This window comes from Lipotes vexillifer, unplaced genomic scaffold (assembly GCF_000442215.2).
Source record: "Lipotes vexillifer unplaced genomic scaffold, Lipotes_vexillifer_v1.1 scaffold920, whole genome shotgun sequence".
Taxonomy (NCBI): Eukaryota; Metazoa; Chordata; class Mammalia; order Artiodactyla; family Lipotidae; genus Lipotes; species Lipotes vexillifer.
Genome location: NW_006783413.1, coordinates 2,232,305 through 2,253,160, shown reverse-complemented (window position 1 = coordinate 2,253,160; position 20,856 = coordinate 2,232,305). Strand labels below are relative to the sequence as shown.

General features: G+C 35.3%; 1 protein-coding gene across 1 annotated transcript in view; it reads right to left on the bottom strand.

Annotated features, from left to right (window-relative positions):
* Positions 1–20,856, bottom strand: part of ZCCHC7 (zinc finger CCHC-type containing 7) — a 243,152-nt gene that overhangs the window by 9,386 nt on the left and 212,910 nt on the right. The window contains exon 7 of the mRNA XM_007456003.1: positions 152–247. Coding sequence (XP_007456065.1) covers positions 152–247 — 96 coding nt within the window. The remainder of the gene's footprint in view (positions 1–151; positions 248–20,856) is intronic.

Sequence of the window (20,856 nt, the reverse complement as noted above, 5' to 3'; positions counted from 1 at the left end):
GGGAAAGAAGTAAATCAGTTGAAAATATATTAAGTCTTACTTCAGGATATTAGTTTATAAAAGAAATGTGTTCAGAATTACTCGGGCTCATCTTTCAGCAACCACTCCTGAACAACAGAATGCTTTATGCCCAAATTCCACTTAAACTTACATGTCCGTAATGGCCTTCTTGCCCGCAGTTGTAGCAATACACTAAGGCTGATTGTCCAGAAGGGGTCTTTGGCTTTTTGGGTGGTCCAGGTTTGGTCTGCAACATGAATATTTGTGAAGATTTAGTGAATGTCAGAAGAAAATTAAAACCTCATTCTTTCCAAAAGGACTTTTTAAAAAAAATATCCTCAAGGTTTTTATTTATTTATTTTTGGCTGCATTGGGTCTTCGTTGCTGTGCACGGTCTTTTCTCTAGTTGCGGCGAGCGGGGGCCACTCCTCATTGCGGTGCGGGGGGTCTCTCCTGTTGCAGAGCACGGGCTCTAGGCACGTGGGCTTCAGTAGTTGTGGTGTGCGGGCTTCAGTAGTTGTGGCTCGCAGGCTCTAGAGCACAGGCTCAAGTAGCTGTGGTGCACAGGCTTTGTTGCCCTGCGGCATGTGGCATCTTCCCGGACCAGGGCTTGAACCCGTGTCCCCTGCCTTCGCAGGTGGATTCTTAACCACTGTGCCACCAGGGAAGTCCCAGGAGGCAGTATTTCTAAGGAATCACTTACCTAACAAAAGTTATTGGGACTTCCCTGGTAGCGCAGTGGGTTAAGAATCCGCCTGCTAAGGCAGGGAACACGGATTCGAGCCCTGATCCGGGAAGATCCCACATGCCACAGAGCAACTAAGCCTGTGCGTCACAGCTACTTGAGCCTGCGCTCTAGAGCCCACAAGCCACAACTGAGCCCACATGCCACAACTACTGAAGCCCACGTGCCCTAGAGCCCGTGTGCCACAACTACTGAAGCCCATGTGCTCTAAGGCCCATGTGCTGCAACTACTGAGCCCGTGCACCTAGAGCCCGTGTTCTGCAACAAGAGAAGCCACCGCAATGAGAAGACCGTGCACTGCAACAAAGAGTACCCCTACTTGCCACAACTAGAGAAAGCCTGCGTGCAGGAACAAAGACCCAATGCAGCCAAAAAAATAAAAAAATAATAAATAAATAAAATTGAAAGAAAATACTGCCTCCTACAGTTTAGTGTGGAGACCCCATATTCAGATGGTTCTGTGTACTGAAGTGTGTAACATGATAACAATTCTTTTATTCTTAACATCAATGTGTGCTTTCCTCACCTTCCTCACTCCTCATTCCATTCCGCATTGTGCCCAATACTGTGTTACGTATTAGGTATCTCAGAGGAGAATAAAAGCCCAGTAGAACATGACAGACATAAAAATAGATAATGACAACAATGTAAGCACAGTGATAGAAGTGTGTACAAGGTATTAATGGAGTGCCAAGGAGGACCCATCATTGGATGGGTAAGGAACTCAGGTAAAGCTTCCCTTGAAATATAAAAAATTTAAATTTACTCTAAAAGAATTAGGTGTAAATCAAATGGAAAATTTTAGGTAGAGGGTAAAGAGAAATTCGGATGCTTTTCAGGTTTCTAACTTGGGTAAACTGGTGAGCAGTAGTGTCAACACCTGATTCAGAAAAGGTAGGAAAAGAAGGCAGAGTCAATTTAGAGGGAAAGATACTGAAGTCTTTTTTGGATGTTGAGTATCTAGGTGGAGACAGATGTCCACCAGGCAGCTATCTATGTAAGATAAAGCTTAGAAAACACATCTGTGCTGAAGATTAGATCTGAAAGCTGCATTAATAGTGGAGGCTGAAATGACCAGAGTGGACAGTATCGCCATAGCCAGATGAGCAGCAGTGAGCTAAAGATGGAACCCTGGGAACAACACACGAGGGGCAGGCAGAAAAGCCTGTGAAAGAGACAGAGAAGGAGAGGTTAAAGAACGCAGAGCCACAGAGAATAGTCATAGACCTTAGAGTAGTTTCAAGATGGATGAACTGATCTATGATGTCAAATACAGCAGAGAAGCCTAGTGAGATTAGGGCTGGGAAACACCCTTAGATTTCGCACTGTTCATGGATAACTTTATTTTGAGAATTTTAGAATCATTAAGAATGTAGAAAGAGTAGAAAGCAATAGGTTGAAGAGTGAAGGAGATGCATTCAAAGGTGGTAGAACTATAAAGAAGAGGAAGAAAATGATTACCCACAAAAGCCAGGACAGTGGTTACTTCCTGTGGGGAGAGAATAGAGCACAGAGGGTCTCGGGGTAGCTGCAATTTTCTATTTTCGAACATAGTGGTGTCATATAACTTAAGTGTGTTATATAACTAATTTATTAAATTGTACACATATGTTTGATGTACTTTTCACTATGTATATTATATTTCATAACAAGAAATGTTTAAAAATATGAATGGAAGTTGAAGAAAAGTAGACAGTAGGTATATATTATTTTAAGAAGCATGAGTAAGAAGGGGCAAAATAAAATCAGTCAGTACCTAGGAGGAGGATTTGGTGGAGTTTGTTATTAGAATGGGAGAGACCTGAACATGTGAGAAAGCTAATAGAGGTGGAGAAGTTGAAAACACAGAGAAAGGATGGATACAGCAAAACTCCTGACGTGTCATGGGCTTTAAACAGGAGGAGAAAAAACTAATTCCCCCCATATTTTTTGGAGATTGAAAGGATGAGAATAAACTTGTATAAGTTTATTTCTTATATTCTTTATTGGGTGTCTACAAAGAGGGACAACTAACTGGTCTGTCAACTGATTTTGTTGTTATTTAATGTGGCGAATAGGTGGTCTGTGGGATGTTTTATTTTTGTTGATACAGGAAAATAATCTGTAGGTTATAAAAATAACCTTCTTCAAACAACTTTACTTTTAGCTCCATTTCCTAAATTGAAAAACTGGAGGATGACAATAACCTGAAAGATGTTTTCTAATGAAAATACAAAATGGAATTTACAATCTCAGCTATTACCAATTGGGATATAATCAAAAACACAGTCAGGGACTTCCCTGGCGGTCCAGTGGTTAAGACTTCGCCTTCCAATGCAGGGGATGCAGGTTCGATCCCTGGTCGGGGAGCTAAGATCCCACATGCCTCCGGGCCAAAAAACCAAAACATTAAACAGAAGCAATATTGTAATAAATTCAATAAAGACATTAAAAATGGTCCGCACATCAAAGACAAAAAAAACAAAAAACAAGCAAACAAAAAACACAGTCAACAAATGCCTTATATCCTCTAATAAAAAATGTGGGTCACGAATTAAGACTAGCTAAAAGCCATTAAATACAGTTTTTTAAAAAATTAATTAATCTATTTATTTATTTATTTATTTTTGACTGCATTGGGTCTTCATTGCTGTGCATGGGCTTTTTCTAGTTGCGGTGAGCAGGGGCTACTCTTCATTGTGGTGTGCGGGCTTCTCATTGTGGTGGCTTCTCTTGTTGCGGAGCACAGGCTCTAGGCGCACGGGCTTCAGTAGCTGTGGCACGCGGGCTTCAGTAGTTGTAGTGCACAGGCTTAGTTGCTCCCCAGCATGTGGGATCTTCCCAGACCAGGTTCAAACCCGTGTTCCCTGCACTGGCAGGCAGATTCTTAACCACTGTGCCACCAGGGAAATCCCTTAAATACAGTTTTAACAGGTATGCACATAAGCATGTGAACTCATGCAGCGGTTTACAAATTTGTTCAGGTAGTAGAGCACCGGGAAGACATGAAATTACTAAGCAGAGATAATTTTTCCATCTAAAAGATAACTATATTATTTGATGTGATACAAAATTGCAACCATGAGTCTATGTGGTTTAAGAGAAAGAAATAAAACCAAAAGAGGTGGTACCACGGATGTGAAGGTAGAACAGATAATGTTTCAAGGAAGAAGCTGTCAAAAGCTACTGATGAATCAAATACAACGAAGACTACAACATCCATTGGACTTAACAGCCAGGAGGTTGTTTGGCAACTTGAAACTGGTGTGAGCAGTTTCATTTGAGAGGCAGAGGGACAAGCCAGATTGTAAGGGGTTTATTGCAAGTAGAAAGATGCTAAAGAACAGAACATAGATGACTTTTTCAAGAAACCAAACTGTGTATGGGAGAAAGGAAGGGGAGAAGTAGAGCAAAATGTAAGTCCAAGTATGCCTCCATTAGTGACATTTACCATAGAGCTGGGCACATGGCATGAGCATCTATATACATTCTTTCATTAATCTATTCAAAAAATAATTATTGAGTACCTAATACATGCCAGATACTGTTCTAAGATTAGCTAATTGAGAAGTGAGCAAGACAAAAATCATTGCTCACATCTCCAGTGGTGGAAGACAGATGAACAAAACCAACAACAACAACACACACACACACACACACACACACGGACAGTATCAGATAGTAATAAATGGTATGCAGGCAATTAAAACAGTTATGTAAATGAGTCATTGGTGGTGACTCAGATTGACTTTGGGGGAAACTCTCACTGGGAAGGTCATTTCTTATAACAAAAAAACCCCAAGTATGTGATCACTGGGGAAACAGCATTCTGGGCATAAGGCATGGGGAACAGGTAGTGCAAAGCCCTGAGGTGAGCATAAGCTTGCTATATTTGAGTATCTGAAAAATATCTATAACTTGGAAGTGTAGTAGGTGAAGGAAGACCAGAAAAGGAGGTTCTAAAGGTGAAGAGGGACCAGATCATAAATAAGGGTGAAGAGCGCTGGATTTACTTTATGTGGCATGGGAAGCTAGTGTGAAGCTAATGGTATGGGCTCAACAACTAACTGGCAACTGTTAGCAGAGTATAACCAATGAAAGAATAATTCACCCCCCCAAATTATACACATTCTCTGAAAAACTTACCTATGTTTAAAAGTTTCTCTACTTATGTTTGTGCAAATACATGACAATTTATCTCTGAGCCCAGAATTCTAGATTGATTCATGAGAAGGAAAATACGCTCACTCATGTTTAGTCTACGGAATAAGAGTTCCATTGGTTCAAATCTTACGCAAAAGGACAAGATGAATCAGGAAGTAATTATGAGGGGAGCTGATGAGAACTAAATGAGCAGGGATATCCAGACATTGGAACGGATACAGGTAGGGACTTCCTCACAGGAGGGGCCACCTGTACCCCTATGGCACTTCTGGCTTCTCCTTGGGAGCTCAGAACACAAGGATAGTCACACTACTACACAACTCTTCAGTGGTTCATTCCTATCACCTCCTCTCAGAGTAAAGGCCACAGTGCTCCTGAACCTCCTTTCCCTATTTCACCCTCTAGAATACTAAACTGGTTATTTATTATGTTTATCGTCTGCTTCCCCATTTCTAGAATGAGAGGTGCATGAGGGCAGGGATCTTCGTCTAGTCCACTATGCATCCCTATGCCCAAAATCTAGAGTAAGTGTGCAAACTATGGCTGGCAGGTCAAATCCAGCCTCCTGCCTGTTTTGTATGGCCTATAAGGTAAGAATGATTTTAACATTTTAAAATGGCTTAAAATTTTTTAAAAAGAATGTTTTGTAATATGTGAAAATTATATACAATTCAAAATTCAGTGTCCATAAATTATTGGAACGCAGCCAGGTTGCTTTTCATGCTACAGGGATCAAGTTATGACAGAGACCATTGACTAGCCTGCCAAGCTAAAATATTTACTATCTGGCTCTTTACAAAAAGTTTGCCAACACCTAACCTAGAGCATAGTAAGTGCTCAATAAATAGGTGGTGAATGAGTAGATGTTACAGCCTCTAAAATTTTAGAGTGAAAATGAATTATGCAGCCAATAAAAGTATTTAAAGTAGATATGAATACTGAAAATCTCTGCTACTGATTGAGGATACAGAGCAAAAGCTTTATAGAATTTCTCTGAATTTGATTATTTTATTGCTTAAGTTTGAGGAAATTACAAGTAGTACTAAATGCTGTTCCATCTGTCTGTAGCACTCTTCCCCCAGGTAAATATGGTAAGCTCCTTCACTTCCTTCAAGTCTTGGCTCAAATGTCATTTTCTTAGTAAGGCCCTCCTGACCACCCTATTTAACGTTGCTAGCTCCCTCCAATTGGTGTTCTCTACGCTGCTTCACTACCCTCCCTCCCTTCCTTTTTTAAAACTCCATGGCACTTACTACATCTGACATACTGTATATTTTACTCGTTTGTTTTGTCTATCCCCCAACATGAAGGGATTCTGTCTGTTTTTTTGTTCAGTGCTGTACCCCAGTTCCTACAACAGGCCTAGGCATATAGTAGGAGTTCAGCAAATATTAATGAATGAATAATCAGGTAATGCATATATAAAGTGCACGGCCCATAGTAAGCATCCAATACATTTTAGTTATTGTTAATAATTTGGATACTTTGGGAAATTATATCCATTTTTATGTCATTAAGGGACAATGTATAAAATTATGCTTTGATATATTAAAAAGGCTGAATAAATTAATACAGCTTCCTAAGCATCTCTCATACTTTACCTTGAGAATTAGCTATGTACTCTGGCAGAACCAGGAAGGAATTAGTAATACAAAGAGAATAGGAATCAGTCTTATAGTACCAGTAATAGAGACATCCTTCTTAACCAAGATTTTGAAAGCATGTTTCATGTTGATACTTATTTTATTTTGAAAGAAATCTCATTCAAAAGGCTTCATATTTAGCCCCACTGTTCATTTATGCCCCTGGATGAAGTGCAAACATTTGGATGTTCATTCATCTGAATAATATCACTAGTTAAAAACTTCCATTATTACTAATAAAAATAGCAACAGTATTTATATTGTGCTATGGAAATTTAAACTGTTTCACAATAATTAATTAGTAAATGACATAACAAACACTATCTACATACTCTCATTTTAATAAACTATCATGTACTAGGATTTAATAGGAATGAAATCAGCCTAGATCTTACCTAATTAGAGAACATTTCTGTATTAGAAAATACAGTAGTGAAAACTCAATAATTATTTCCAGTGGACAAGTTTTCATACTATGATTTAACAAAAACCCTACAGCTATTTAACGTGTTAGAAATGTAAATTTGTGACTCAATATTTCTGCCTTGGAGCGTGTCTTTAGTTTTAATTAACAGTAAAGGTCCAATTTGAAGCAGAATGTGTCAACTGATTAGCTCTAAGTTCAAGATTCTGTCATACATGTCTGTACTGCAGACAAAAAGTTAAATGCAAGGGAATCAATGTAGTTTTTAGAACTTTTTTTAAAGTTAAAAGATTTATCTGAAGACTTTGACCCAATGGATAACCAAATGAACTATTTATGAAAGCAGATCTTTTTCTTTTCTTTTTTTTTTGTTACAGACATTTAAATAATCTATATTTGTAGGGTGATATCTTAGAGATTACTTTACTATCAATATATAGAAGTAATAACCTGGTAGATAGCGTTACCTATGAAAGGTCCATCCCATCTGCTATTCTTGCTGAAAGCTTTTCATGCACCAGTAAACTCAGTAAATATCAGAAGATAAAGCATAAGCCTACCACGCCACGGATTTACTCCTAATGTCTCCTCAAAGTGCAGCCCGATGCAACGATTACAAATGATTTTCTTCTAATGTCATTTTACATAACCCTTTTTTCTGCATGAGTAGTTAGTGTGGAATGAATGAATGAATGCCATTAAAACAGTTAATCATTATCTAGGACACTGGCCTTACTCCCTTCACTATTAGGAATCTCCATGACAAAGGCCAAGAGATCAAAATGCCAGAGCTGCCTCAGTGTCCTATTTCTAACAGTAATTTTTTATGCAAATGACCTGTTGGGCATCTCTCTCTGTGACCTTGGGCTGCCCTTATCTAAACTGACTTTGATCCAATGAGGACTTGTATCTAGTTGAAGCTCATTACTATATACAATCTGCAATCAATTGCACTAACTAAAGGGAATTTTCTACTCTTGTGAACGCAAAACAGACTTATTTTTAAAATCATACATATGCTTAAAGACTAGACTATATGTTTTTTACTAATCTAATTTGTTATATGAGTATATATTAAAAAGCAGGGCTTCCCTGGTGGCGCAGTGGTTGGGAGTCCGCCTGCCGATGCAGGGCACACGGGTTCGCGCCCCGGTCCGGGGAGATCCCACATGCCGCGGAGCCCGTGGCCCGTGAGCCATGGCCGCTGAGCCTGCGCGTCCGGAACCTGTGCTCCGCAACGGGAGAGGCCACAACAGTGAGAGGCCCGCGTACAGCAAAAATTTTAATTGATCTAATATATTGCATGTCATATACAGTCACAGTTTTTCCTTCCAGAAGGTCTCGAGAAGAAAAAAAAAAAAAAAAGCAAATATATTAAGTACTTGAAGTAAACGTATTAATGACCAAATGTAACATTGATAAAGCACTGAGCTTAGCTCCAGTCCTTCTGAACAAGTCACATTTGTATATACACCTCTCAAATCAATTATGCTTTTCATGTTTGAAAACTACCTTACTCTTTCAAAAATATTTCCAATTTCTTCTTTTAATAAACTCCCTAATAGCACAAGCCTCCTCCCAATATTCAACTATTTTAAAATATTCAACCCAAGTAATCAAATAGGATTTGCCAAGACAATGTTACAACAAACCAAAAGCTTGACAACATAGTCAAAGTCCACTAGTTGAAGTGACCTAATGGCATGAATTTGACATTTGAGCAAAACAAAAGTTTGAATTTAAATATACTTTTTCCCCCTATTTAAAGATATTATTTTTACTACCTACTCTAGAGATCAGATATAGTTTTCTAAGTATTTTATTTAGTTTTATGAAAAGTAGCCAGGGTAAGAATGGATGCCCTCCCTTTCCTTTGGTATTGTTCACAATATAAATGCCAACAGAAATGTAACTGGTACATATTCAAGGAAAATCACAGCTGGGGCCTAAAGGAATCAAAGGAAGAAATTTTAAAGTTGGGCAAATAGTTTTGCAGTGAACTGAACCAAAGCTGAGTCTGAAAAGGCAAAAAACGATTCCATATGACCAAAGATACAAAGGCTAATGTCTTGTCCTCCATTTTCAGTGTTTTTCTGGGATGGGTCCTCACACCTGGGGATCTGAATTCCAGGTCTATTGCACCCATGATTTTAGACAAAGCCTTCCATTTGCATACTGTTCTGACAAATATTCACAGTATTACTTCCCTTTGAGAAATTGGGGAAGAAAGTCTCTCCTCAAGCTAAAGGCTTTGCAACTATTTTAAAACAAAGCTTCCTTTATGAAGATTTTTAAGTTTCCTCAGTGAAAAGAAAGACTTCAATTGTATTCCAGTGGACATTGCTACTAATTTCCCCTACATCCTAAAAATGCCATTAAAAACACCATATATAATGATATACCTATATTTTTTATGTGTTAAAAAACTATGCCATGTACCCAACAGACTCCCAATCCACTGGGTAATTCCTTAATTAGGCAGATTTTTGAAACATGTATTATGTACACAACAGACCGGAACGTCTCCTTTGGAGCATTTTCTAGTCTATCGGGTGATTACATCATTAAGCCACACATGCTATGTAGAAAAAATCCTTATGAAAATTCATGAAAAAATGTACAGCACAACATTAGTATGCAGCAGACGTGTATGCTTTTGATATTTTCTCTGTTAAAAAAAAACTACATGAAGTAATTAGTCTAGGTCATGAAAACATGAGAAAGGTACCAGACACTGGTGAAAACGAAAATTGCATTTCTCATGGTTTAGCAGAGAGTAATTTGCTTTATTGGAAAATAGATTCTAAAACAGTGTTCATTTGAATTGCAGCAGAATAAAGGGTGTTGCTTTATTGATTTGATATTTCCTATGTACATGTAATTTCTTCCCTACCCCTCTTTTGGATACTCTTTAAGTTTTACAAGCCAGTGGGCTGAAGGTTGCAAATGACCAGTGTGGTTATTGACGTCCTTGAAGTACTGTATGTTTGTATACTTATATCTTCATTTTAAGTAACCTAGAGTGTAAGGGGTTACATGACTGTATCTTTTTCAAGTCAAAACTACGCTACAGTAATAAGAATAGAAGTAAACTGCTGGTATAACTCCCAACCAGATTATATATTCACAATGTTAAGTGTTAGGCAAAATCTGAAAGCCAATATATTTGCAGACTAAAATGAATGAAGCATAAGTTTTATAAAAAGGAGCTATTAAATTTATAATTTATGATTTTTCTTTTTGTAATGACATTCTACCCCTACCCCCCAAAAAAGCCAACAACAAAGAAGAAAACCTCAGTAAGCAGAGAACAATGAACATATGCAAGACAGTAAGGATCACAGTAATTCACCCCCTGAATGTTCTAAATCTTCATGGCTTAAAAAGTATCCCAATTTTCTCCAAAAGTAGTGGCATTTATTCACTGGGCCATAGCTCATTTTACATGGAATGCAAAAATGTTAGTTTAAGTTTAATTTACCACCCTATTTAAATAAATCCAATGTAGCTCTCAAACTGCAGAGCTATCCCTCCGTCTATTTTAATTTTAAAGTAAGTTAGCAAAGGCTTCCTTCTTAATCCCCAGAGACTACCTACATAGTGACAAAAATGCACAAATTTATGACAGCAACATAAATGCTCTTCTGAAGTAATGTGCAACATTAAGTGAAAATTGTTTCCTGGAAAGATATTATAGGTATCTATATTTTATTTGCCATCTTAAACATATCTGGGTCTTTATGGCCTTATTTTAAAAATGTATTTCCTTTTTATATTTCCTGGTGCAAATGGACTGCATAAATAAGCAATGTGCTATGAGGCTTCAGACCAGCCGATAAAACCTTTCAATTTTCATGCCAGCTTCTTCTTTTGTAATTCAAATCCGCCTGGAAACTGGCAGCTCTGAAAACTGAAACAAGCACTGCCACAAATACCTTGTAATGCTATCGACCTTGTCTGCCCATGCAGTGAGAAAGGGGGATGCGTATGTGTCTGCAGCCATCCAGATAACACAACTCATTTTTTGGGGGGTGGGGGGGATAACAGAAGCCAGCCTCAGACTCTACACCCAAAGCAGTCATTACCAGTCACACTGGAGAATAAGTCTCTTCAAAATACACAGTGCATTTAAAAACCATATATGAGGCTGAGCCACTGCTGTCATTACCAATTTTAATTTAGCTCCTTCAGTTTGCCAGCCAGATAAACTCTTTAGTGCTGTTTTTTAATCTATTTGCCACATTTTATGTTTAAGATTATAGTAATATGGACAGGAGAAGGAATCACTTTTAGGGGAAATAAAGAAATAGATCCGCTTATCGGCGCCCATCAGAAAGTTCATTAATCAGCCAGGCTTTGTGCCCTCTAAATTGAAAGGTTAAATAATCCTCTCAGGAATATTTCTTGGCCCCTCCGCCAATTGTCCGGAGAGGAGCTGCCATTCATAGTACGAGGGATCGGTGACAGGGTATCTTACCACTGTTTGGACCCCAAACAATGATGGACAAATGGCCTGGTTTACAAAGAACCTTTTAGTACATGCATGGAAAACGACCACAAGCTTTGATGCAGGGGGGAGGGATGAGGAGGGCATGGAGACAGTATGTGGGGGAAGGGAAAGAGAAGAACACATACATGTGTGAATCCATGGATATTTTATCTGAATGTTTATTGGGGTAGACTATAAAACACAGAAACCACATTAATATACATCTACCAACCACACGCAGGGCTTAACATATTCAAATCTGCTTATATATTTTGCATACAATTGCACATAAACTATCACTGAAAAATCGTAGAATAAAAGAGCCACAGCTTTATTATATTTATTAGCTAATACACATGGGATCCAAATAAGCCCTGAGATTTTCATTTTTCCCCTAACTCCACATGACTTACAACACATACTTCTCCCCCTCCCCATACCCCACTCGTGCTTATTCTACTGAAATACTCTTAACCATCAGTCACAAAGGTAGAGAATTCCACAGCTGTAAGTACCTGTTTAAAGGGGGGAAGTAATGCTTTTTTGCTTTTACAATATGCTCCATCTTAGCTCCTACATGTCTTAAAGAACAAACATGGAATAGGAATGCTCTTTGAAAGAATACCAATCACATCCACTGAGGAAGTGCTTAATTTTGTGTTGCCCTTTTTGCTGGACCTATATGAGAATACGGGTGGGAGACTGCAAAACAACTGAACAAGCTCTTATAACTCAACATTTTGCTGTGAAATCAGGCTGGTTTCTGGCATCAGTCATGTGAAGGCCATGAAGCAGTTTTACCTGAAGTGCAAAAAACTGATACGCTATTTTGTTTCATTTCTCATCTGATTAACATAAACCCTCTACCACTAGCAGACAGTATTGTATTTGGTTATGATAGATGACTATATTCAGATGACACTGAAGTTACCAAAGAATTATACATTTATTAACAATATATTTTTTCAAAATGTTATCATTATATCTTTAAATGGCACACATTTTATTTAGTCATTTTCACTAAAAGAGAAAGTAAATATGTTTGTGATCTACTCTTAAAAGTCTTTATAATGATTTTTAGGCAAATCAAATTAAGAAAATAATTTGTTTGCTATAATTTAATTAAAAGTTACTCACCTACATTTCTAGAAAGAAGACAAGCATAAATAACTAGAAAATGAAAACTGAGGTAAATAATTTTAACAAAAGGCACTGCTTGTGGGGATTTTAATTTCAATAGCTATAAGGAGGAAAAATTTGTTTTTTCCTCCTTATAAAAAAAGCATTACAGATCTCCTCGTCATAGGCAAATAAAAGGCTTCACAATACATAATCTGAGTTTGGGCTATTAGTCCAGTTGCTATCTGTACAGGAGTGAGGAATTTGTGGGTTTGCTGTATTGGAGCTCACGGAGTGTTGAACACAGGCTAAGTGTTAGGTATTGTGCTAAATACTTTACATTTATTATCTCACTGCATACTTATAACAGCTCTAGAAGGCACTATACCCATTTTTCAGATGAAGAAACTGAGGGTCTCAGAAGGGAAATATTTTAACTAGGTTTGCACATCTAGTAAATGAAAGAGCCAGAATTTAAACCAATGTTTGATCCCAAAGCTGGCATTTTTTTCCCCTATATTATGATAAAAAACATTCCTTAGTAATTTCCTCAGAAATAAGTCTGTCCTTTCAGCCGAATTTTATAGCACATTTTTCTAAGGACTTCAGTAAAATGAGAAGGAAATGTGGTATAAAGACAAATAAATGAAATGTGAGAGATCCAAGAAAGAGAGAATTGAGATTTTATTATATAAATGAAGTTAAGGAACAACCAAAACTTAGTTCCCCTAACTGAAAAGAAATGCGGGTAATCCACAAATACATGTAAAGGAACAATATTTATGTAAAATGGGTATTTATAAACATGGATATATTACACATTATAAAGATGACCTTATAATCTAGCTAATAGATTTAATTTTGTATGATTTTTGAAAATCGGAATTAAAACATCGAGATAGCTTTATTACCAACTGATTCACACAGTGAATTATTTTTACAAAGCTAATATGAATTTCTGAACATTCCCATTGAATACTTCTTGTTTTTAAAATGTGATCTGCCAGTGTAGTGGTACACCAATTAAGGTGACGACCTATTTTAATTCCAAAGATACTAAAAATATATTTTTGGTTAAATGTCTTCTATACATGAAGCATTTTTCTTCATATAATAGTTTTGATATTTCTAAAAAACCAGAGTTGTTGGTCTTGGAGGACCACGGCCGAACTCAAAATAGCTGGAAGAAAATATTTGCAAATGTACAAAAATATGACTCTCATGACTTTCTGGCATGTGGGGATCAAATGGCAAATGAATTTCAAGTCTAAAGTCTGACTGAGTTTATCAGTAATTCATTAACTTTTAGTCTTTTAAGAGACTTTGCTTCTAAAACCTTAAACTTAATTCAACTTAAGTTTACAACTGTAGTTTATACCATAACAGAAAATGTAACACGAGTTCAGAGAGATTGTTCATGTCAGTAACTCAAGGGGTTCTTTCATGAATCTTTTCCTGCAGATTAGTCAAATGATTGACCAAAACCTTTAAAGGTTATGGTTGATCATGACTGTGAATGACTAAGTGATTCCTAAATACTTAAGACCTGTTAGGAATTACTGTAATCTACCATGTCATTCACATGCATGACTACTAAAAGGAATGCTTAATACAAATATCACTGGTCCAGTATACTTTACTTCTATTCTTGCACTGAAATGTCCAGAGAAGATCATGACAAGCTCAATCACCTGGAATATATTTATTTAAGGAATTCGTGAATCACCCGTTCAAAGTACATATGAAAAATAATCACTTGAATATGCTAAAATTATTCTACCTAATAGTTGTATGCTCTTTACGTGTACTTAACATGACAAAGAATAGGCACCATTCAACATTTCAGATTTTTGAACTCTAATTTAATTTTGAACTCTAATTTATTATATACTGTGCAGTGTTAAACTTCACGGATCTTGAAAATTCTCAGGCTACCTGTTTTACATTCATTTTTGTCATAACAGGGACAGTATTTCAAAGTGTAGAGCTTCAAGGAAAAAAACAACGTAGTTTTCTTTGGGATTATATGAATAATGTATGTGTTTTTTAAGGAAAAGAAAGAAAATATTTTTTAAATGTTATATCTATATATTAAAATTATAAATACTTAGAAATTGGAATTTAATTACCATAAAAGTTAAGTATCAAGAAGAAATTGCCCCTAAAATAACTAACTATAATTCCTTTGTAAGTAAAGGTGAACATAACTAGGGAAAAGAAAAAAAGAGTTAGAAAATTTTGTTCAATTACATTTGAACAAAAGTCCAAATGTAATTTTCCATCTTTCTATCATCCTCAGGAGAAACATTTATTAACAGGTAAGAAAATAAAGACCACAATAGGAATTTCTTTACATTTGTAAAACAGAAGTAAAACTTGAAGTCCATACAGTAAATATGTAAGTCTAAAATGTAATAGACTTTGCTGCCAGCCACTAAGGGGCATATACACAAGCACAGGGATTGTTTTGTCAATTGAAGAAAGGAAGTTGCTGTTAGAGTTTTAGATTCAATTAGTTTATTATTAGCAACATGTACTACATAAAAAATAAATAGAAATCACAATGATGGGTGATTAGGACATTAAAGATTTAGAAAATGACAAAAACACAGCTGTTTGTAGGCCAAAACCTTTGTAAAGAATCTTTTCTAAATTGTGTGAATGCTACATACTTTTAATCGCGTGATTATCTGAAACACTTAAATCTACATTAGAATTATTTTCATAAAGCAAATCTACATTAGAATTATTTTCCTAAAGCACTTGATATTATTTAAATATATTAAAACAACTACTCAAAATATTCCATTATTGACTTCCCATTCAAAACTAATTTTTGCATTAAAATATTAGAAATCAAATAAGTTGGGCATTCTCTCTGAAAGGGATGACACTTCAATATTCCTCTGACAAAATAAAAATATGAAGGCTCTCCCATGTGCTTCAATAAATAGAAATAAACTATATTCAAATCTAATAATTTTATCCTACTCCCATTCAAAAACAAGTTTGTATACACACAATGTCTAGAGATCTGAGGCAACACTGCGAGAGGAAAAATAACATATGCATTTATAATTCACAACGTTCACTTTTTTCCCCTTCCTTTTACAGAAGCTTTAGAAAATTGCTTTTTGATGATTTGGCAAATTGTATTTATTTTTAAATGAATCTCATTTATTGAGATTGATAATTCCAGGTTGCTTTGAAATTGCATTTTCCAATTGCTTCCAATGATAAGTTCTAGCAAATGTGGTCCAACATGCTAGTGAAAAAAATCAGCTGACCTATTCTGTAAATGTAGTAATTATCTTTTACACTAAATTCAAAACATGGTAAGACTGAACTAAAAAATTATTAGCAAAATGTTGACACTAAATTCTTTAAGACCAAGGTGAATGTTTAAATAAATATTAAAGCATTCACATAAATTTTCCATTTGAAAAAAATCTTTAAAAATTTTGGTCACTGTTCAAATGTATTTCTATCTCTGTTATCATAGATGGAGTTTTAGAAAAATAAGTTATCAATGATTATTCAGAAAATTCTTTTTATTCAGACACCAAAGTAACTTGAAACAGTGATTTACTTTATAAGTACTACAATGGAAATATGGCCCTGAGGTACTACAAAATAGTCATGTACCATCTGAATCCTCAGAGCATGATTATATTCACCTCAGTAGTGTTCTAGTATTAAGGGCATTTTTTTTTTTTTTTTTGCGGTACGCGGGCCTCTCACTGTTATGGCCTCTCCCGTTGTGGAGCACAGGCTCCGGACGCGCAGGCTCAGCGGCCATGGCTCACGGGCCCAGCCGCTCTGCGGCACGTGGGATCTTCCCGGACCGGGGCAGGAACCCGTGTACCCTGCATCGGCAGGCGGACTCTCAGCCACTGCGCCACCAGGGAAGCCCAAGGGCATTTTTAATAAAAACTAAAACTCTGAAAATTTGACAGAGATGTAATATCTTAATAGCAACACTTAACCACAGTGATTCAAGACAGAGAGGAAAAAACCCTACAATTTAAACAAGAGTATTCCCAGTTCTTAAAGAAATTGGCAAAGTGAATTGAACAACCAAAAATAAGAGCCTCCAAGGTGAATTTATAAAGTCTTAGTTTGTGATAATTTGTATGCCAGGCCTCAAAAAAAACGTATGAAGAAAAAGTTTATTTAAATAATTCTCAAATAGAGTGAGGCCTAATTCTCACTCTATTTGGAGGTAGTTGACATTTTAAAATGCAGTATGTAACCAGTTCTATTTCCTTTGATACACACACACACACACACACACACACAAGAAAGTCCTATCTCTTGATATCTACTGTGTGGATGGAGTTCTTGCAGGTTTTGCAGTTCTGCTTATGTAGCCGAGGAGCTCTCAGATTCTGAGATTTAGGATTCCCAACATATATTCAATGAAGAGAGAGAGACAGAAAATTTTTGTCCATGAAAAGAAAAGGTTCTGGCTTGAGGCTGACTTTGTAAAACTCTTTTAGACTCTTTAATTTTTTCTCATTTTAAGTTAAGTAAAATATATTCCATTTTAGTATTAGGTAGAAAATTGTTACCCACCCTTACGTCATAATTCCAGGATAAAGCCCTTTGTACAGCTATTGCCTCATAACCAAATTCCACCTTCTTAGTCTTTCCTTCTGGATTGTAAAACATAGTTCTAAAATTAAATTTAAATCTTTTGACATTTAGGGTTACCTATTCTATGGTATGGCAGAGAATGTTTCAGGGAGTAACATTTGTTTCCATACTGTGAAAATCCAGAAAACACATTTCTAAATTGATGTTTCCAGGTAAGGAGAGAAAACTGAGTGGCAAGATGGAATGATATTGTTAATTATTGTCTATAAGATATACTCTGGCATTCAACTGGTTCAGGTAAGACTACTATTAATTACTAGTAAACTCAGGTTACAAGCCTTTCCTAGACTAGAAAGGAAGACAAGGAAACTACTCCTCTCCATGTCCCTGAGAGCAAGTATTTTACTTTTTGAATTCTAGGCATTCCAAACATTACACATAAAGAAACATTTAAAACTTAATTCTTCCAAAAAGGTTACATTTTCTTCCTGTTTAAACTTTTAGTTAAAATAAAAGGTAGTAGGTTGTAACACATTTTAACAATGCACACAAAGAAATCCAAGCGCAAAATTAAACATAAAAGATGTATTGTCCTTTTTGGTTCTTAATACATAGGGACCCCAAATAGCAAACTCTTGGTTACTTTTTTAAGCAGATTAAAAACAAGATTAACAAAATGTCCAAAGCATGTCAAATTATAGCCTCTACTAGTTAAAAATTCTGCTGGTTGTAAAACTCTGTTGGTGGCCATTTTGGCCTAGGATTTTTAATATAAATGAGACTAGAAATGACAGGGGATGGGGGAAGGGACTTTCCTTCTTGAATAGTTAAAGAGGGAAATTTTTTTATCTAGAATGAGTTATCTGAAAGATGAAAAAGAATATTCAAAGTTAGGCTTTACCAAAATCTGAAAATGTAACAAATTAAGATATAAGAACAGTGCTATATTACTGAAGATTTAAAAAACTTTCTAAACATTTTCTGAAGGAGGTAAATACATAAACTATTTGGAGAAATTATTTAACTGCTAAATAAAAATCATATATTTTTTTTTCCCATGACGGTCTCCAAATTGATAATCTAAAGTCATTAAATTACATGACATAATTTTATAGCCATTAAAATATATAAAGAAAAATGACATGGCCAAATAGTTGTTATAATATGGATACATATGTACATATACAAAAATATATGTAGTGTCTTAGAGTTTTATTAGCATGTACCGTTTAGAATGATGGTCTTTTTTTTAATTAATTAAGTCTAGTCAAGTCTGGTTAAAAAGCTATTCTATTCATGTAAGTTGTAAAGGAGACTGTTTGATCTCATGAAATTGCTGAAAATAGTGAACACCTCTCTTTTTTAATTTTCCTCTTATTTCAGAATGAGGAAAATGTGTTTTAAGGAATTTTTGATTTGATTTGATTTCACAGGTCCATTTACACCAGTCAACTTACTATCTTTCTTATGTGTTTGAGAAATAAAACTCTGTTTAACCTATAGACTTTTTTTTTTTTTAAAGAAAGTGATTCCTGGATAGACCTTAAATTGTAGTAGCTAAACTTTAGGTTGTGCAAATGTCCTTCTATTCTCACTGATTGAGAGTCAGATAAAAGCAATAGAAAACTTCTTAAATGTAGACATTTCCAAGTTAGATATACAAATCAATTTCTCCCCTCAAAAAGCATAGTTCATTTTGGGTAAGAAATGGGCATGTTTGGGTTAGAAAAAGAAATTAATCAATGATTAAGTGTAGAAATATCCAGTTTTAAGAAGATTGGTTTAAATGAATATACAATAGCAGTTCTAACCTGGGCTTTATTACTCGGTCATTGCCCTGATTGACGCCACATTCACGTGTGAGGGCTACTATGAGTCAATAGATGGCAGTCCATCGCCTAGTAAAACAGCTGAAGATGACTAAACTCATCATGCATCTTGCTTTCATTCAAGATTAAATATTGCTCAATTGCACACATTAGGATATTTCCTATACGTATAATTATTTGGCTAGTTTGCTGGATTGATATAGATGTACATGTTTATAAATATACTTGTTTTGCATTTATACTTGCACTGTAAACTAACTCTTAATTACTAATTATTAATTTAAACTTGATAATAATGAATTGTGATAGTTATTTCAATATTTTGAAAAATTAATCAGGATTCCAAATTAAGACAAACTTTTCAAAATGATTTTGTTAAACTTATAGATAAAATATACTGTAATTTCCCCGAAGGCAAATTCGTTTTGTTTTTATTTCTTTTCCCCCAACTATTCTTTTTACAATTTATGTTTTTCAAAAGCTACAATATTAAATGAAACTTCAAATATCTCTGTTATACTAAACATTGATTTCTATCCTTCTATGACAGTTATATAAAAGAATGCAGGTGCAAATAATGAAAAGAATGGCTTTAAAATAGTACTTTCTATACTTCAAGTTTTCAAGATTGGAATTTTCTAACTTAGGGGAAAAAGGAAAATTAATGCAATGTCAAATCCATTAGGCTATTACTTAATAAAAATGTTGGTGAAAAACTTGCTATACAGTTACAAAGAGTGACTGTGATCTTGAAAAGTGTAATACATGATTGGATTCCAATTAAATTTAGACTAAGAATTTCACCATAGCCTGTTAGGATAAAAAAAATTGCTACCCTAACACAAACATAATGTATTCATGAGTTACACCTGTAACATATATGTGTAACATGTGTGTGTGTCTATATGCGTGCTCGCATGTGCATGTATTTATTTAAATTTTTTTTTGGAGTAGGGGATAACACTAAAGATTTTTAACAAAACCCAATATGGGATTGAGGATAGTTAAGGAATTACAGCTTTCTACCGAGAATCTTTAAACAAATTAAACAGTGATAACAATGTGAAAACAAACCACTTGATGTACTTCTTGGGCTTGTGATAGGCACAATTGAGTCTACTTATTGGTTTATTTTTACTCCATAAGAGGAGAGCAGTAAGAAGACGTGTTTTGTAGAAACTCTGCCCTTTCTATTTTTACTATGTCTTCCTATAAACAAAAACTTTTTAATAAGTTAAACTTTAAAGAACTGCTTTAAAATATACTGCATAGCTGTATAATTACAAGAGTAATTTTTAATGTTGTCTTTTGCTCAGCACAACATATTTAATACATTAAAAGAAATGACGAGTAGCTATGGTGAATTATTGAAATTATTTAAGCTAAATAATAAAAATAAACTGACTTCATAATATTGAGCATTAACCAACTGATTCCACAGCAAACTATTTTTTTTGCTCCTACTTAGCCTAAAATCACACTAAAAGGAAACCATAGAATTAAATAACTTAAATGGTATTAAGCAGATATTTGTACACTTTGAATGTCAAGAGAAGCTTAAGGATATGACAGTTGAATTGTTCTATATGAAAGATGCACTAAGTTTTTTCTAGCTTCACTGGAAAATATGTGTAAACATTTCAGTAAAGCCAGAAAAATGATAATGGAAGATAGTGTGGACTGTATGCTTGTGGACTGTAGATACAACATTTTAAAGATGTTGGATTACTACTATTTTTTTGCTTCTAGCATACTTCTCCCCTTTAATTTAATGAATGTGGTCTAGGAAGACTGAGAAATACCATGATGTAATCGTTAAATGATGTGAGTAATAAAAAACAATCAAAATCTGTTAAGAGCAGGAAGAT